Here is a 19,784-nt window from a genome sequence, read left to right as displayed (position 1 = left end):
AATCTGAGACCCCTTCGGCTGCCCCCCCCGAGCGGCTGGAGAGGCTCCTGGGGAGGGTCAGCAGGAGGGTCTTGATGGGGCTGTGAAGTGAGGGGCTGCTCCATGAGCGCTCCTCCGCCTGGGGTTTCCTCTCCTCTCCTGTTTGGATGGGGCGTCTGGAAGGACAGGCTCTGCTTGGGGGGAGCGGGAAGAGGGGATACTGCTGTGCCCCTCACGAGTGGGTGAATGCCCGGTGCTGCAAACCCCCAGCGTCAGCGAGGCTTGCTGCTTCTTCGGGGGGTGCTGTGATCCCCTGGCCCCTGCACAGGGGCGAGGAGGGCTGACGACAGTGCCCGCCGGTCGGTTCAAGGGTGGAGGCTCTTCTGCCCTGCGCCTGGCTCCCCACTCTTTGGGGGCGACAAGATGCCTTCTGACCCTCGCCTCCCTGCAGCCTCCCTGCAGCATCTGGCAGCGGGGTGGCAACGGCCACCGTTTGCAGTGGTATTGCTTCCTTCTCTGCCCACAGCTCTCGGCTGTGCAGTATTTCACTGCTGGCCCTGCAGCTTCAGGGTGGGAGCTGCGACCGCAGAGATGAGGGCGACACAGGGGCTCACTCCTCCACCAGGACCGTGCAAGGATTTGGGGGTCGGTGGCTGCTGGGGCTGCCACTCGGCCCAGGCTCGCTCCGCCTGGGTGCTGGGAGCAGTGACAGTGGTTGGTACATGGTTGGTGTGGCTGCTGGTGGCCTGTCGCTGGTGGCTCCGAGGGGAGATGCGGGCACAGTTTTGCCATGGGAACAGGGAAGTGGCTGGAAAATCCCTGAAAATCCCACTGTTCTTACCTCTGGGAAAAGTTGCTGGGCCATTGCAAAAGAGGTGCAGCTCCTGTCTGCAGCGAGCTACTGGGACCGAAAGCGGGGAGGGACCCAAACATCCACTTCTCATGTCTGCATCTCCTGGAGCCCTGCAGCAGTGCCGCCTGGCCGTGGGCTCTCCCTCCAGACGGTGCTGGGCAGCCGTAACGCTTCCCGTCCTTCTGGTCAGCAGAAGCAGTCCCACCGTTTGGGGCTGTGCCGCTGCAGGCAGGTGAGACGGGGCAGTGCTGCCCACAGGAGGGCCATGCCGCTGCGCATCGCTCCGTCTCCCCGTGGTGGGGTGATATGGATGAGCATGGGGTACCACTGTCCTGGCACCCTGATAGCTGCTTGCTTCTGACACTGAAACTGGTGAATCCCTCTGAGCTTGAAGGGCCAAGCTCACGGTTCGCTGACGTGGTGCTCTCAGATCGTTACGGTTAAGAGGCGAGACCTGGTCCTGCTTCCTCCTGCGTCAGGTCCTTGGACCCCAGGAGGGAAGCAAGCCGTGGTGTTCCGACATCTGCAGTCTGCTGCAGACTCCCATGTCTGGGGCTTACGGGCAGCGGCTCGGACAGCTCCCGGCTGGGTTTGTGCAGGGAGCGGCAGCCCCAAAAGCCACTTTTGGCTGCGGGGTTTGGACGCGCACCCCCTGCCCCAGCCCTGCCTCTGACCCAGCTTGTGGCACAGCTGGATGCTTCCTCCCAGGCTACCAGTGGCCAGCTCCCCCTTCGCAAGCTGGAAGCCGTGTTCACACCCTGCTCGTGGGGAGCGGTGGATTGGTGTGCCGCGGGAGGACACAGAGATTTTCTAGTCTGGATACGGTGCGGTTATGGCTTGCTTAGAGCAGCAGGGGTGAAATAAGGTGTCCTTCACCAGGGAGTGGTGTGTGCTTTTCTCCAGACATCAGAAATACCCATCAGTGCACAGGGACAGCTTTTTCCTCTGCTGCGCTGCCGTCCCATCCCACACCGCTTGTGCATCACCAGCTGCCCGGGATGTCTCTGCACGGCTGCAGCCGTGCTGTTATTCCTGTGGTGTCTTGTCAGATCAGGGCTTTGGGGAGTGAGAAAACCGAGCGGTGCCACCGCATATGCACCCAGCACAGGGGGCAGGTGGGGCTGCAGATGTTGGACAGCGTGGAGGGGTGCGGGAAGGCTGAAAAACACATCTTGGTAGGATGTGGAGTAAGAAGAAGGAGCTTTGGTTGCGCTTATAGGAAGGGGAAAGGCTGGACCGTCACTGGCATCCTCCCCAGAGCAGGGATGCTCCAGGGGATGTCCTCCCCAAGATGCAGAAGTGGGGCTGAAGCAGAAGTGTGGGTGCATGCATCTTTGAGGCAGAAGAAAGGGGACGGGTGCGTGAAGGCAAGGGAAACGTGAGGGCACAGAGAGTGTCGGAGGAGGAGTAAGCTGAAAAGACTGAGGAATAGGACAAGTTTAATGCAAAGGTTGGGGAGGAGCATAAGAGACGGGTAGTTGCTGAGAAACCTTCGATCCGGAGGATGCTGTAGTGCTGATCCGTGGGCCGGGTGAAGGGACGGGGTGGCCAGCAGCCTGTCACTGGTGAAATGAACTTGAGGCGCTCATCTGCAAGAGGTTTGTATGGGGGATCCTTCAAGGTGACAGGGTGTACGCGTGCCTCGCGCAGATTGCATCCTCAGAAGAAACGCGTATTAACACAGACCTGCTAATACGGGGTTATCCGTGTAAATTAACCTCTGTTTGAGTGAGAACCGAGCAACAGAGACACAAACAGATACATCTGACCTGAAGGGCTGAGCTCATGGCAATACCAGATTGTGTGCTATGTTCTAAGACACTTCCGAGAATCTTGCAAGAGGGAGAAGGATGTGTTCACTCAGATCAGCTTTTGTTTCCTTAAAAAAAAAAAAAGTTAGCTTTTTGTTTTGGTCACTTAAAAAAATGTAGGGGTCCTGGCTTGCCCTACATTGCTTCAGCTCTGCACAGCTTCTGTATTGACTTAGTCTGCAGAAATACAGCAGGTATCAGCCTCGGAGTCATCGTTGTTCAGTTTATCTGTTCCTGTTGCTGTTCTTCACTTGAAGTTGTCATCCTCCAGTTGTTAACGGGCATGATTACGATCTCACAAATAAGGGATTAAAACTTAAAGTGCAAATAGCAACAGGGAAGGGAGAACTTTGAGAGGAAACTTCCCAGTTTTGTGTGAATGATCCTGACAATAAGAAATCATGGATAAAGGCAAACGAAGATAAGCTTTCTGCCTTGCACATGGAGGTTCTTCTGGATGTACGGATTGGCCTCACCTGATATAGATTGCAATAGCTACATGGACTTCTACAGGGTTATAGGACAGAAACAATCTGTTTTCTGAGGACCTGTGCTCACTTACCCTAGCTTCATCTAATGAGATTAAAAAGTTCCCATGAGATGAGAGACGATCCTTACAACAGTTAGGTGATTTATTTTTAAATAATTTGGATTTAGAAACAGTTGGCTGCAAATCCATCTATTAAACAAACGCTTTTATTTGTGTGCACTTTATTTCTTGTGAGATGATAAGGAAATGCAGCATTCCCAAGAAAAGGGGGGGAAATGGGGCATCCTGTTCCCACCTGCTCGTTAGTGCGTGTCTCTTCAAGTGCCAACTCTGAAATAAGGAGATTTCAGGTTAACTGGCACAAACATTTTTCTCTAACAAGCAGGTAACTTGGCACGCAGCAGTTAGAGCCCCCAGTTAGTCTACAAAATTTCCTCTTTAAGGAAAGACTCGTTACATATTGATGAGTTTGGCTTCAGTTTTATAAAGAAAGCCCATTTTGGTGTTCTCCGAGAACGTCGGTGATAAGCACAGACCTGCTTATTGAGCATTTTGAATGCTTAACAGCCCCATGTAAATGGGTATTGCCTTTAAAACTGACTGAACAAAAGATTTTTGAGTTCTGTATTGCATCTACTGTTTGTCATACAGGCAAAAGCTCTTGAATAGTAAATTTATTATTGCTAAAACGCCTTTTACTTCTTTTTCCAGGCAACTGAATACTCAGCCATGGCATCGCTAGCTGGTGGATTAGATGATATGAAGGCCAATATAACCAGCCCTACTTCTGCAGATTTGGGAGCGAGCGTTCCTGGGCCTCAGTCATACCCTATTGTCACAGGTAAGCAATTTTCCAACACTGATAAGCGGTGTGAAGTGTGTGTGTGTGTGCACATTGCAGGATGATGCCCTTCATGGAGGAGTTGTGTCAGATGTGGAGTCATTTGCTCAAGAAGTCACTTTTTAACTGTGATTTCATAGCAGTTCTGTTGAAAGTCAGGTGTGTGGCTTGTATAAATCAGTAGTGTTTGCCTGGAGCCAACAGACAAAGAGTCCGTCCCTCTTGTCCAGGAAGGGATATGCCCCTCCACCCCAAGCCTGCATCCTGAATACCAAGATGTAACAAAAAAGCAGAATGCTTGCCTCTGCTTTTAGGCTGTGTTGCTTGTTTTTCATGAAGGAGCCAAGCGTGTTTGACTGGACGGGGTTTTTATGACAGTTCAAGCTAGCTGGAATTTTGGATGCTCTTGATTCCTACAAATGCTCGTGTTTTATACCAATTCTGGAATTGTAATTGTGCACTAAGGCTGAGTATTTAAATGAGAAGCAAAGCTTGTTTGTTCAAGGAATGCAGCATCACCTGCATTTATTTAGCAGGCATAGGGTGCGAGTTAAGGAACAGCTAGAGATGTTAAATGCTTTGGTCACCTGGTTATTTGGGACTGACCACATCACTTGGAAGGAGATTGCCCAAATGGTAAGAAAATGATGAAATCATGTCCCAGAGAAATTGTGGGAATCAGAAAAAAAGGGATTTTAAGATTTAAGGCTCTGTGTTTCCTATGTGTGTTACCTCTGTGTGTTACTTCTGTCCTGGTGTCTAACCTGTGCAGATTTCATCACTGGATTTTCTCCATTTTGCCAAAGATTGGATTTACTTGTTTATTTTGTTGCTAAAAGGGAAGGTGATAGCGTTTTTAGTATAGTATTATCGTATCTTGAAAGCACTACAACCTTGTCTAGCAGTTTTGAAAATGAATGTTGTTACAAAATTGTTTTAACCCAATGTGGCATCAGTCTTTGTCTCTTCTTGATAAAAGTTTAGGAGTATTCAAATGAAATTAGAGAGTTACATGAACCGTAAGGAAATCCTCTAAGTGGGAGGGGACAGACTTCTTGAAATAACTGTCCGGTAGTGGGTAGGTGGTTCAAGAGGTAGACTCATAGATAACAAAGGTGTCTAGGGCTGGATGGATAGACAGAAAGAGGGATTTTTTTTCATATTTGTGGCTTATAGTAGGTAGGGAGAGACAGCATATATATATTTATATATATAAAAGAAGGGACATGAACTGTCATGTTTGGGGTCATAAGCCATCCGTACAGCTTATGAAAGTTAAAAAGAAATGCCTCCTAAGGCAAATTATTCTGTAATTGTTTGCTACAGAGCTCCCTGCATCTTTATCTGAAGCCTCAAGTGTTGCTCATTGCAAAAGACCCAGGCTGCCTTGGCACATCACGGGCCTCTTGTTGCCCTTCGTTCATCTTCTGGGTGTTTGTCTCTTGCTCGTCCGAGTCCGTGCCCCCGTGACAACCCTGATGCCCTGTTAGAGGCACTTGTGCTCTGCTGATGAGCGCAGCCCAGCAGCACCTCGGACCGCGCAAGAGGGTCCTGTGAGCATCACTGTCTGGGGCTTTCCCAGCCAGGAGTGTCCACAGCTTACAGTGTGGGACGGGAACTGACGGGAGGCATGTCTTGAGGGGGAAGCAAAGTAGCAAGAAATTACTGAGCTGCCGTTATCAAGGAGTGAAAGCTAGGAAGGCGAGGTGATAGAGAAGCTGAGTGCTTCCTCACTTCTGTCTTCTTCTAAGGAGCTGCCTATCCAAGATCTGCACCTGGCCAAAATCAAGTTCAGACAAAAGCTGTTGTTTGATTTGATGCTTCAGCAGAGCTTGTTCTTTTATGCTCATTTAAGCACTTCTCATGCTTCTTACGTTACTACTGCCTTAGAGTTTGGTGAGCTGACTGATCACGTTTGTTAGAGCAAAACTGACTACGGAAACGATGCTGCAGAGCTCGATACGGATTTCGCATGGGTTCTCCCTGTGACATAACCGACACTTGAGCAAAAGTTCCAAATGTTAAATTTACTAGTTCTCATCAAAAACGTGGAGTAGGCTTTATAGGAAGCAAACCTAGAAAAAACCTGCCATTGGTCTTAAATGTGACAAGGTAAGAGCTATAACAGAACACGTTTTACAAGGCAGTAGGTATTTATATCTTTAATTTGATATTGCTGTAGGGTTTTCTAACACCTGCATTCATAAAACTTAGATTTACATGAGCATGTCAAAACCCTTTTAAAACCTATGCCTTTTGATATATTTTTTTGAGAAGATTGTCTGGCTTTTATCCTCCCTTTTCCTTTCATAATACTTGTAGCAACTGTTCTGTGCTCCTCGTGCTCTGGGAGCGCCCAGGAGCCCTTGGCATGATCTGGGCCCTGTAGCGCTGGGCATATACGATACGACCACCGAGTCGTGCTCTCTGCCCCGAGGCTTTCCTGATGAGCCGAGGGGACTTGCAGATCGTCAGGGGCGGGAAGATTTAAGCAGCAAGTCATACTTTGTAACGTGCAAGGCATGTCAGTTATGTAAGTGATGCATTTCTCACAATAGATCCAGACAGACTTGTCCGTTTTCTCCAAAGAATTAACTCACTTTTTCAGTCACACCTCTTTTCCCACCCTGTTTCCTTGCTGGAACAGGGGATTCAGAAGAGGAGACACATTTATTGATCCCTTTTCACTTGTAACCAAAAGCTGCATATTCTTACTGGCCTTTCATCTCTAGGAGATATCACTGCAAATTAGGAGCTGGGCAAAGATACACAACGGTGGTTATGAGAGCGAGGTCCAACAAACATTTGCTGACACATCACTTACTCTGCCTTCTGGGAGCTTTTTTGTTGTCTGTGGCCTGACCAAAGCTGTGGTAAAATTCAGTGGTTCAGTGTTCCTAAGCTGGGGCCGGGCTGGGTGGTTGGGAATAGGCGGTAAATAAGGCAGGCGACACCTGGAAGAAGGTTAGCTTTGTATCATCAGTCCCGCTTTGCTGGTCAGGAACTGACTCACAGGAGAAGTCCTGCCAGAGCCAGGTCCTGGACCGCGCGCCCTTGTCCGGCAGGCAAGAGCCTGAGCCGCACAGGTCCATGATGGCATTTCTCCGGCGAACTGTTCCTTGTTGGAGGAGGAATGGCCAACTCCAGTCTTTTATTGAGATTCATGAAGTTGCGTTGCTTTTAATTTCTTAACTGTTTTTTGAGTGTTTCCATTCTTCCTCGCTCCAGACAGCCCGTCCTGTGATGTGTGCAAGCAAACTGAGAGAAGGGGACTGAAAGCCTTGGGGCACAACTTGTTTTGGTCATGCTAGCTAGTATGTTTTCAGCTGTAAAAGTGAGGGGTGGCTGGATAACGCTCCACAAAATGCCCAAAGTCTGTGTCTGGTAGTGCTAATGGCTTGAGAGGTTGATCTCACTTCTCAGTTCACGTTTCAGATTATAAAACACTTTTGTAACACCTTCAGTGTCATGAGAGCAAGAGCTGCTTAAAACACTGGCAAGTGAGTTGTAGTATCCAGAAGAGTCTGTTGGTGGGAAATGTTTGTATCAGGAGCTCCTCTGGTGTGTGCGAAGCAGAGCTATGAACGACACTTCAACAGGGAGTAGGGCTATCGGTGGGTGTAAGGCTGAAAAGCCGCATTTCTGGGGGTAAAGAACTTGAAATACAGGGGTTTGAGCTAAGATCACTAATGTCCTTTTGATAGCTGGTATCTGCCGTTGAAACTTAATCAGCTTTTGTGAGAAAGTCTACAGACTTTCTGGGCTGCCATGTGTGAAGAGACCTAAGTCTACTTCATTTTGTCAGTCTTAAGTCTGTAAGACAGATTGTAAAAGAATTTAATGCAAATAAAGCTGAGGATGGAGGTCCTAAGTGAATTATGATCACAGTCTTTCCTTGTTCTTGTCGCCAGGTTGTGGTGTGAGCAGCAAAGCAGTATTGAGGGTTGAGATGCAAAAGATCCTCTGTGATCTGTTGGTAGAAAATGTAACATTTCTACTTCTCAGCAAGCTGGTAGATCAAACCATTTGGGATATTTTTTGAAGATGAAAGAATTGCTTAAACATTGTCATTCATGCCAGCACTTGATGCTCGGATATGCCTAAGGAAAAATGTAGTGACAGTTCTCGGTACTCCTTCGGCCGCCAACTCTGTTGTGTTATGGACCACCAGCTAAAGCTCTAATTGGAGAACCACTTGATTTCTCTCTGTCGTTTTTATGCCACATTAAATATTAAGTTTTAAAAAAACCCCTTCCCTTACTGCTTGCTGCCATGGTCCATAAGTGCTCTCTCCATTTACAAGCCAATGACATGTGCCCAGCTCATTACTGCTGTAGTCAGCAGTTTCCAAGCAGCCCGTGATTGTTACTAATTACCTGCAGATGCATTTTCCCTGCTCCGGCTTGCTGATTTCAGCGTGGTCGGTATCACTTTGAGAGGACAAAGTCATGCTAAATTGACACCGTGGTGCGGCTCTCCGATACAGCGCCGAGGGCGGATTGACAAAGCTGTGGGCAGCCCTGACTGTGGCCGGCTGCAGAGTCAGTTTGAATTAGCAGAGCCAGGAGCGACTGTCGGCCAGCCTCACCCGGAGCCAGAGAAGTGCGCTTCACTGTGGTGGGGTCTGACATGAACGCTGTATCGCTCTGTTAAAAGAAGCAGCACAGAGCAGAGCATTGGCAGTGGGCTTCAGTTTTGTTCCTCCGGCAGACGCTGGAGCAGGAGAGCCTGCTCTCCTCCCATGCCGGGACATCTCCATCGCAGCTTTGCTCGTCTGCTCTTCCAGGTCGCTGCCAGGGCACTCTCAGATGCGCTGGCTTCCAGCCTGATGAGTGCGCTCTGTCGGAGCTGTACTGATGCAGGACAGGCTGCAGTGCATTTCCAGCTTACACACCCATGCAGGGAGAGACTGAGAATCTGCCCAATACGAACAGGTTATTCCTTATCCTCTGCACTCAGCCTTGTAACCACACCACTGAAGGAATGTTACCTTATGTGCTCCTTCGTGGGGTCAACCTTGGAGACAACGGTCCCGTAGAGCCAAATGCATTGGCTTTCCTGCACATTTTATACGCACGTCAAAAAGGCGAGAAGGAACAGAACAAAACCAGGAGCAGAGTCAGTTCATCATCTGGAGGTGTGGGGAAGGAGAGGTAGTCTCAATGGCTATCATCTTAGTTATCTGCTCTGGCTTGCATTGCTGGACTCAGCCACCAGACGTAACTGATCCCAGACGTCAGGCTGAACAGAATGTAGAGCGAGTGGGGCAAACACATCTGGCTGAGCAGACTCCTCCACTCCTGGAAAGATCAGCTTGACTTTTTCCTTAGTGTGGATGCATCCAACACCTTAGATGTAGTATATTATGTCAGGTAGTTATTTCTTCATAGTGGCACAGGTCTGCAGCTAATGCAGGTAACAGGGATATGTTTAACCTTCCATATTCCTGCATATGGAATATGTGCTCAGTCTCATAGGAGAAGTCTGTTTCTTGACTCTTCATCCTGCTTCTTTCATCCCATCATGCTGTGACTGCAATTTATGAGCCGCTGTTTCACCAGGGTTTGTTGAATGGCAGATACCGTTGGTCACTTCTGAAACTAGGCACGAGGTGGTGGCACTGCAGTTGGACTGGAAACCTTGCAAAAAACGGATTGTCCCTGAGCAGTTCAGAGTTTGAAGCCAGCATGGCTTCTGACGCCTTCAAAAGGAGGAAAAGAGCTGCTTCTCTAAAATCCCAGGCTGATTTCTTGTCATAATATTTATCATTTAGCCTAATGCAATCCAGAAGGACTTCTTGTCTTTTTAACAAGAAAACAAGTGGCATGTAGAGTGCAGATCACCTCCAGAAGAATGGTAACAGATGCTTCTCAGCCTATGGATGGAGGATTCAACTGAACAACTATAGACACCTTTGGGTGGAGGAGCCTGGAGTTGCCTTCCTCTCTCTGCAGGCTAGAGCTTAGGCATTGAGTTTGGACTAGACATCTACTTTTTGCATAACCCAAGTTAGGGGGTCTTACAACTCACTTGATCGTGATACTCCTGATCAAAGGGTGCTTTAAGCTTCGGTCTCCAGCTGACTCCTGATTAAGGAGGATGAAGCACTTTTTGAGCTGATGCAACAGGACTGGAGTGCACCTAACAGAGAGCAACAGCGGGAGCAGCCAGCAGATGCAGCAGTTTGTGCAGAGGGATGCGGAGAAGGGGGCCAGAAACTCCGATGCATACTTAGAAGTGGTGATGGTGTGCCCTGCTAGAGCTGGGAGTGTTTGCACTCGGGAAGGGGAGGCTCGCAGAGGGAGCCTTCCCCGCGTGCATCGATGCTTGACGGAGGGCACGCAAAGCAAATGGAAGCAGACTCTTCTCAGTGGTGCCCGGTGGCCGGGCAGGAGGCAAGGGGCACAGACTGAAACATGGGAAGCTCCTCTTACACATGAGAGGAAACCTTTCTGCTGTGAGGGTGGTAATCGCTGGCACAGGTTGCTCAGAGAGGTTATGGAGTGTCCGTCCTTGGAGATATTCAAAACCCGATTTGACTCGGTCATGGGCAGCCTGCTTTAGGTGACCCTGCTCCGAGCAAGAGAGTTGGACTAGGTGAACTCCAGAGTTGCTTTCTAACCTCAGCTACGCTGTGTTCCTGTGGTAGGCACAGTGCTTTCATGTTGCTTGGTAGGAGCTGTGTCTCATTGTCTCTTTGGTGGGGTTGTGCCCAGGGTGGGTCTAGGACAGTCTGCAGTCCATGGAGCTGGGACCACTGGTACCTCCTGAGGGTCTGCCTGTACTGGGATGTGCCTGAAAGTGGAGTAGGTGGGTGAGGAAGCTTTCTCATCCATTTATTTTGCTCTGTCTGTACACGTGTTTAAAGGAACATTGTTTAGATACCACAAAACATGGAAGAAAAGATGGATGTTTTGCTTTCCCTTGTTTCCCTTTGTTTGGTTTTTGGGGTGGGGTGTTTTTTTTTCCTTTTTCCTTTTTTTATATCCTTCCTCATCCCTGGCTCTCTAGCCACCCAGCAAAGATACCAGCTATCAAAAGTTTTCCCTGGGATTCTTGACCTGACTGAAGCTCTCTGATGAACACTGTAAGGGCTGTGTCCCTCTGGGAACTTCTGGGAGAGAGTCAGGAGAAGAGGGGACATTGGGGTTGTCTAAGCAGCTTGGAATCTGGCCTATTTCTTTTTATGACTTTGGAAATGAGGTATCTTATGGGTACACCAGAGAAATCAAGAGTTCAGTCTTAGTAAGAATCTGCAGGAGCGGTGTATAGCAAGGTGTGTACATCTAGATAGAGTATTTAATCAATGTGGGTAGGTAAGGTGAGAAATTACATCGATATGGATAGGTAAGGTGGGAAATGGTCATGGGCTGAACCCTTTGGTGAAGGTCCGGGTGGACCCTGAAGGAAATGCCATCCTTCTCTGCCATGTTGTGGTTGGATTCTAAGTGCTTGTCCCGCGTCAGAACCGAGTCACCGCCTCTTTCCCAGTTTTACCTTCTCTTTACTATTGCCAAGCTGGAGACAGAAGTTTAACCGATAAACAGTGCTCTTCTTTCTTCAGCACCGCTGTGATCTCTGGAACTGGTGCTGAAAATAGCCAAGGAAGGGCTGCTTCTCTTTTGGCCTAAGCCTTATTTGATCTGCCTTTTATGGACCATTTTTGATGAGAGACAACTAAGTACTTTTTGTGTCCAACAGAAACAATAACGTGAAGCTTAGAAGCAAAAATAAAGCTCCCAATACATGCCTTTGAGGAATACATAGTGAAATAGGACTTTGCACTCTTTCTTGCACACCTGATATTCACAGTGAAGACAACTATTATTGTAGAGATGCAAAAATGTGGTAGAGGTTCAATATTTCATTAATGTGAAGTCCAAAAGTGCCTTAATAATGCTGGGAAATGCATTGTGAAATCTGCCGTTGGTGATTCCTGGGGCAAAAAGAAGACGTTTATTTTAAATTGTATATTGCTGTAGTCAAAAAAAATCAACCCAAAAATCTTCGATCTAGTTGATTCTGCAGTTGTAGTTTGTTTATTGTTGTGAATTTTGGTCTAAACCCAGCTCTTGCTGACCACAATGAAAGAACCTGATTTCATTAGGAAACACTGTTTGTCCCTTAAATGCATTTGCTACTTTGCATTTTAAGAATGACGTAGCAGTGGACTTTCTTCACTGATTTCTCACCATTTAGGAGGTCAGTGGCTGGTCACCCCTGTAGCGAGATCTCCAGGTGGAAAAGAGGAAGCACCTGCAGGAGGTGACTTAATCCCATGAATTTTTGGATATAAAGTTAAGGATCCTCATCAGAGGGTGCCTGTTTCTTTCCAATGACTATTGAGAGAACAAGGAGCACTTAGCTTGAGCTAGAGCTGCATGGGTGGGATGGACCTGCCCCACGGAGAGGAAGGAGGGTCCTGGAGGGAATTGTTATCCAGCTGATGTTTGCTGAAATACTGGTAAGTGGCAGTTTTGTAGCTGTGTTTTCACTAGCTGAATGAAAGGATTTCAATTATTTTCATTTCAAATTAAAAAATATTTGCAGTTTTTAAATTAAAAGTCATTTCAAAGTAAACAACTTACACTTCCTGTTCCAACTCTCTGAAGTAAGAGTAATGTAACATTTTTACAATTCCTTCTTCCCCTTTTTTTTTTTCCCCTTCCCTAAAATCAACACAGTTTTGAAGAAAGTAAAGAAAAGATTTGGTTTTGTTGAAATTGCTTTTTCTTCTGGAAAAATGCTTTGTTAATTTTTTTGTAGGCTAATTGTAATAGCAATAATGAAAAGTCTTCTTCTGAGGCCATTACGTTTTGGTCATATAATCTGTCTCTAGGTGGAAATGTTGATCAGTGTTAAAACGTTATCACCAAATTATACTTTAATTTCTGTGGGACTGTTTTGAAGTGCAAATCGGTGTTGGTAGATGGCTGGTTTCTAGTGCAGCATAATGCTAGATTTACAGCTTAGTCTCTACATTTAATAGATAAAAGTGCAGATGCATTTTCCAATAATCTATTCGTCACTCCCAATAGGGCCTGTCATGTTAAAGACTTGAAAAAAGGCCACATAAACTCCTGTGGAAAGGCAGCCAATCTGAAAAACAAAAGTGCCATTTTTAATGACAGGACAGAGTCTAACTGAAACACTGCTGAATTTTTCCATTTTTATGAATTCTTATCTTGCCATTAAAAAAGAACAAGCACATTTGAGAAAGCAAACGAGGCCACTTGTACCCCACTAAGACCCAAGCTATTAACTTCCTCTTTTGATGATGTACAGCCTGACTCTGTTGGGAGTTTGGCTGTGGATTTAAATGTTGAATTTAACTATGGTAAACATGTTTTGGTGCAAAGCATGTATAATAACAATTTGCATTTACATAGCATCTTTTACTTAAGGATTTTGCAATCTCTAATTAATTAAATCTGTTTCCCCCTGCCCCCAATACCACTGTGGTATGGATAATAAATACAATTTTAAATTGAGCAGCCATGGCAGGAGGATTAAGACAAGAGGGTTCTGATGCCCCTGTGCTGGTCCTGATTGCAGCAGGGCTGGGGCTTCTTCTGCAAACACGCTGAGCATCCTCGTCTTGTGTTCACCCTGGTCCTAAATGCCCTAAAAAAAACTGGGCATCAAACCGACTCCGCCCAGGAGGGTGGAAAACGCCCTGCCAGCTCCACCCGCTGTGTCTCCCACTGGTGTTTGGGTCCTGGGGATGCTCACCCACGGCTGTGCCACCGCCATGGCAGCCGGGGCTTTGGGTGCACAAGCTGGCAGGGCAGCTCACTGCCTCGCTGCTTTAGGGTACCAACGGCCAATTCAGTCCACAGACGGCATTTTTCACTGCCAGAGAAATGCTGTAAATCTGTGGTAGATCTCCAAATTGAAAAAAAAAAAAAAAATAGAAAGGAAAACACTCCAGTTAGCATAAATGCTTCCTAAATTGCATTTTTTGACCTGCGGCAATAGCAAAACATCTGAGAGTGTCTGTGCAAGCCACCAAAATGCTATTTCCAGGTGGATAGAGGGATGTGTTGGCATCTGTGCATATGCACGGCACGAAAATAAAGTCTAGTGGTGGTCTGAGTCAGGCTGCAGATACTGTTTCTAGGACTAGGTAGTTGTTTTGATGACAGTGGTTGAAGACCCCTCCAAACTTGCTACACCACCAATGATAGGTGGCCTTAGTTGGCCAAATATGAGTTACTTCTCATCTGATACCTGACCACTTGGGAGATTCAGACTATTTACACAGGGGATGGTAAGTTGTCACACCGGCAGTTTGGAAAGTGAATAGAGGGAATGGTAAAACAGAGACAATTTGAGGGCTATGTGCAGCGCTGGGTGATGGAGAGCATGCCACAAGGACGCTTGCTGTCTGCCATCAGCTCACACTCTCATACCGTCACCTAGAAATACGAACATGCCTTTTTTTTTTTAATCTAGGAGAAATCTAGGAGAAATTTAGGAGGACTCAAGAAAGAAAAGCTGCAAAGTGTAAAGTGTTCAAAATCACATGAGCAGAAAGCCTGGTGGGCAATGCTGCCTCCGGCTGCTGAGCAGTGTACCTGCTTCCCGAAAGGCTCGGCTCCCAGCAACCCTGTGGAGCTCCAGGGGACAGGCTCCCCAGCTTCATGCCATGGTCCCCGGGAGGCCAGCAGAGATGGCTTCGGCGTAGAGCCAGGACCGGGTGTGAGCTGGTGCTGCCGGAGCTCTGACAGCTCCGTGCCACCAACAGCTCCTTGCTGTTCTCAGTTGGAAACTGACAAAAGTGCCCATCGCTGAGCCAGGGGAGAGAAAGCCAAAGGATCCAGATGTTTTAATGATGTTGCAGCACATTTTGGGAGAAGGGGAACATCTTCTGTCACAGAGTAGGAAGGAAAGCTCTTGATTATTTTCCCTACTGTCTTCTTTGACAGCGCTCTTCTTGTAGTTCTGGCCCTGGAAAACACCGTGTTATCTATGAGTAGAGATTTTATAAACCCACTTGGGACTTTTTTGTAATGGACCATTGTTTCTTTATGACTTTCTATTACATCAGACCAAAAATGTGTGAATTTCAGGTTTTGATGTAATTTCGCATAAAAACGTTGAACTGTAATGAAAAAAAATGCAAAAAGCAAAATGCAGTGGAAAAAAGAAAATGTCACTGCCGTTTCTTCAAAATAAAAGTTGCTTGGTTTTGAGCTGCTTGACGAAACTGGCACATCTACCAACAGTAAGGAATATCACTTGTGGAAATCCCATGAGAATCAGCAGGGACAGGGACTGCCTGTGCTGCCACGGGCTTGACACCTGACTTGGGATTTTCACATCAATGTGGCTGAAAAGTGAATTCAGTGAGGGCATGAAAGGAGTATCGGGGTCCCACTGGAGTTTTCCTTCTTTTCATCGTACATTCTTTGCAACAATCTAAATTCCTTGAGCTCAGCCTTGAGATGACACTGTACCTTTTTTGAGCACTAACTCCTAAAAAAAGGCTTATGCATGAGCAATATCCCTCTAGAGAGGGGACATATGTGCGCTATCCCCTCCCCAGCAGGTTTTGTTTCTGGCAGTTGTGCATCCAGACCTGGTGACCTCCCCAGAGGTGAGCATCCTCTGTGGGAAGGCTGGTCCTGGAGTGTCGGGGCTTGAGGATCTGCAGGAGGATGGAGGGTTTGGAAGAGCATGGTGGGAAGCCAGCAGATGCTGCTGCAGCTGCAATAATTGCAGAGTCCATAAGATGTGTGGGATGTTGGGGGATGTGGATGAGACTCCTTTTGTCAGCAAATCTGTTTTTTGGTGCTAAACAAAGGTTTGCTTTTGGTCCTTCTGTCCGTGTTAATATTGTAATAAAGATGGAATATGGACACAAACTGTTCCCAGGCATTGATGTAGTCTTGAACAGGTCTGGTAGCTGTTCACCGTCAAGCAGAATTATACCTTGTGCTGCCTGACCTGCCTGTGCTAGCCAGTACAGGCAGACCCAAACGCATCCCCACGCTGGCAGGCAGACAGCCAAGCTGGCGGCATAGGCACCAGCTCAGAACAAAATGTGACCTGGTTTTGCCAAGCCGGGGCTTCACCCAGCCTCGCCTGGCTGGCAGAGCTGCATACGGACCCCGAGCTGGCTGGGGAGCATTGCCCTGCCAATCTCTCCCTGTGGAGCTGCGCTGTCCGCTCCCGGGCAAGCAAGGGGCAGCCGTCATACGAACAAGCAGCCGCTGGCAATAAAATGTGTGACAGGGACACATGGGACAGGCATCACACACGTCACACACCATACATACACTTGCGGTGTGCAGGGTTGCAGAGCTGTGCCTCTGCTCTGTGTGCCTTTGCCTGCCGCTGCGGGGGTCTCACCAGGAGGTGCTTCATGCACCTCCCATGTCCTGCCCCAGAGCATCCCCATGGCTTCGTCCACCCTGGAATAACCAGTGTTCACTCTGCAGTCAAATGTTTGTGCAGCGAACTCGGCATTGCCAAGCCCGGCTGCCTTCCCCAGCGCGTGAGAGGTGCAGGCAGCTGCTGTGGCCTCTGGCTGTGAGGATGCACAAGGCTGCGGGAGGCACATCAAGTCTTGCGGAGGCGTGCAGAGGTGGGATCCCCACCTCACGGCCAGGTGCACCCTTGTTTAAGGGTCCATTGTGTAAGGGTTCGTTGCTGCTTAACAGGCTCAGGGATGCACTGCTGCAGGCTGCTTTGTGCAGCTCACTGCTCAGGAGGCAAATTTCATCCGTACTCTGTCCGGGGTGCTCACCACCTGCAAGTCTTGTCAGCTCAGGTTTCAATGGGAGAAGCTCTTAAGTTCTTAAGATACGAGTGGGATATTGGTGGGCTTTTCTGTGACATGGATAAAGCAGCTCTGTGGTGCTCCTTGGGTGTGTTACGAATGATGGCTTTGGTACTGAAGCAGTGCCGAAGTGGACTGGTCAGTGCCTTTGAGCATGGTGCAGACTCGGTGAAACCTCAGCTTGTTGAGGTGGTGGAGGCTGAGGAGCAGGAGGTGGCCCTGCGAGCCCTGACGGGGACGCCTGTGCCCTCTCCTGCCTTTCACCCCTGGTCCACCGCTGGGCTCATCCAGCGAGCCTCATCTCCCTTCTCCTGCGGCTCCTGGAAACGGACCCATCAGCCGTTCCGCAGGAGAGCTGCCTCTCCAGCAGCTCGGCTCCCCACCCCGGCCAGTGTGTGCTGGGCAGCGGTGCCTGTCCCCGTGCTTGGCCAATACTCCAGTGCGTTGCGTCACCGGAGGGGTCACAGACAGCAGGGTTACCTCTGCGCTTTTCTCTGCACGGCACTGCCTGCAGACCCTCATCAAAGCGCTCCCTTTCTGTGGTGGCCGCATCCGTGGGGGGATGCATGATGAACCTGCAGCCCCCACGCAGGGGGAGGCACCGTCACTGCTGCGTCACTGGTGCTCCAGCGCAGTGTCAGCCCCCCGCACTCACCACCCTTCCTCCGGCCCGACTCCGGACCTGGCACCTCAGGAGCACGAAGGTGTCGTGGGCGCAGGGACCCGGCAGTGGCGCCACGCAGGGATGCAGGGCTGGATAGGGGTGGGGAGGCAGTGCAGCATTCAGTCACCCCTCCAGGACGCAGTCCCGGCATCTCCTGCCCCGGGGACCCCTCGGGGTGGTAGGGGTGCCCCGTAGCTTTGCTCGGCATCACACGTACCCGATGGAGAGCAGGGCAGCTCTGCCACCGTCATCAGAAGTGTTGTCCTGAAGGGACTCTTTTCTCTGACCTTTGTAATTATTCCTGTCCAATCTTTCTTCATGTTTTCTTTTAATTATTTTTCCCTTTCTTCTCTCCCTCTCTTTTTTCCCCCCTAAAACTCCACCACTCCTCTCCAGTGTATTAAGGATGTGAGTGAAATTGATGGCTAGAACGTCTCAAGTCTTTATGATGATGAATGACTTTCACTGCCAAAGCTTTTATTGTCTGTGATTTGGGAAGAAGGGGAGCTGATTTATCATGGCTGACTGTCATGCCATTTAATACAGTTATAAATCCTGACGCCATGACGGGCACCGTGGGCTGGGGACCTCCTCTGGCCGCTCTCCCGTCCCGCTTTTGTCTCCCTGCTCGCTGTCCTCAGCCGTGCTCCTCGGAGAGGAGCAGGCAGGGGGAAATGTGAACCGGGAGCTCCCACGGGGCGGGTGATGGCCTAGGGCTGGGCAAGCCCTGAGCACCTCACCCAGACCTGGGCGGGCTGTGCGGCCCCACGGCTCTCGGGCGGCTGGAGATGCCCCACAGCCCGACCCCGGGCACCGCCGCAGCATCCCCTGGTCCTGGCACTGCACTGGTGGGGCTGCTCTCGTCCTGCTTGAAGGCGGTGGAAGGGCAAACTCCCACCATGGCTTGGGAGCAAAATCCCGTCAGCTGCTTTTAACGTGGAAGAGCCCTGAAAAAGACGTGTTGGTTAATATCTAAATATCTAACTGCATTTTTAAACTGCATTTTAGTGACCCTGGTGTAATGAGGCAGGGCACCAGTAGTTTTTGCAGGCAGGAGCAATGTGGTGCTGCCTCCTATGGCTGATGCTGCCGTCAGCTGGCAAAGCTTTCCCTTCCCCGGGTGTCCGGGAGGGACGACTGGCTACTGGTAAAGCACAGGCAGAGCGCAGGCAGAGCCGGCTCGTTGCCTGCATTGCTCACTCGGCAGCTGGATCCAGCCACGAACCCCAGACTGACCGACACTGGCACAAATGGCACCCGTCAGCAGCAGGGAGAGGGCGGCCGCCCGCTTTGGCCAGAAGAAGCAGCCGAGGTGGTTCCTGCCGGGGTGCCAGGAAGCCTCATTCGGTGTCAGACCTCATGTCAGGGAAGGTGCAAACACACAAACCCGTGAAATGCCACCAGAGCCACGTCGCCGTTTAACATCCGTGCGTTGGGCTCCGCATGCGCTGGGGGTGAGGCGCGAGCTGCACTGCCGAGAAGGGGAAGGGCGGCGGAGGGGCTGCACGGTCCCACGGGGATGCCAGGTTTTTTAACAGAAAAATCACATTGGAGCGGTTTTGGTCAACCCGATACATTCCTGGGCAGAGATGACGTATGTTCCGCACAATATTAAAGCTTTTCCTGTGTTTCATGCTATGTGGGAGTCACAGTTCCACATCTTGGTCTGTCCTCTGGTCTGAAGTCACTGGAGGACACTTTTCATATAGTAATCCGCATGTTCATTATTGTCTGAACTACCTGGTGCATCAGTTGAGCTGCACATCTGGATACATTATGGGGGATGCTATCTACCCACCAGGCATCTAGGAAAGAGATGGGACTTGGAAATATGAACTTGGTCCTGCTGCTTCACAGGGCAGATGAAAAATGCAATTTTGTCTTAAAGTGATTTCAAATGAGGTGTTTCAGGTCCTTTCAACTAAAGAGAAGAAAATATTTCAATCTTGACAATTAAAAATATTTTGGTGGAAAATACTGAAACCCTAGTACATCAACATTTCCACAGCTTCACTTTCTCCATCGCAGAATCCAGGTAAAATGCCTGATTTCAGCTTTTCATCTTACTCCAGTATAAAAGTAGCGTATTGCAATACCAGAAAAATCACATTTGGGTTGTCGATCTGCACTTTGTTGAGCCCTAATTAAGATGTTAAAATCTAGGGTGTATGTATTTTTCCTGTGAGGACTAGAAAACTGCTGATGACATTAGCAATGATCTTTAGATTGGAAACGTCTCCATCTCAGATTAATTCCAGATGCAGATCATAAATATTGATTCTTGTGAGATGGAAGATTTCAGCATGGGTTTAACGTCTCTGCAAAACAGACTGGTGGAAGCTGTTGGGTTTTTTTTTCCCTC

The 19,784-nt window shown here is 48.9% G+C and overlaps 1 protein-coding gene across 2 annotated transcripts in view; it reads left to right on the top strand.

The window, feature by feature from the left end:
- Positions 1-19,784, top strand: part of PAX5 (paired box 5) — a 132,298-nt gene that overhangs the window by 62,128 nt on the left and 50,386 nt on the right. For both annotated transcript variants that reach the window (XM_059833828.1, XM_059833827.1), the window contains exon 5: positions 3,845-3,974. In XM_059833828.1, the coding sequence (XP_059689811.1) occupies positions 3,845-3,974 (130 nt within the window). The remainder of the gene's footprint in view (positions 1-3,844; positions 3,975-19,784) is intronic.

This window comes from Gavia stellata, chromosome Z, assembly GCF_030936135.1.
Source record: "Gavia stellata isolate bGavSte3 chromosome Z, bGavSte3.hap2, whole genome shotgun sequence".
NCBI classification, from domain to species: domain Eukaryota; kingdom Metazoa; phylum Chordata; class Aves; order Gaviiformes; family Gaviidae; genus Gavia; species Gavia stellata.
Note: the sequence above shows the minus strand (reverse complement) of the source record. Positions and strands in the feature narration are given on the sequence as shown.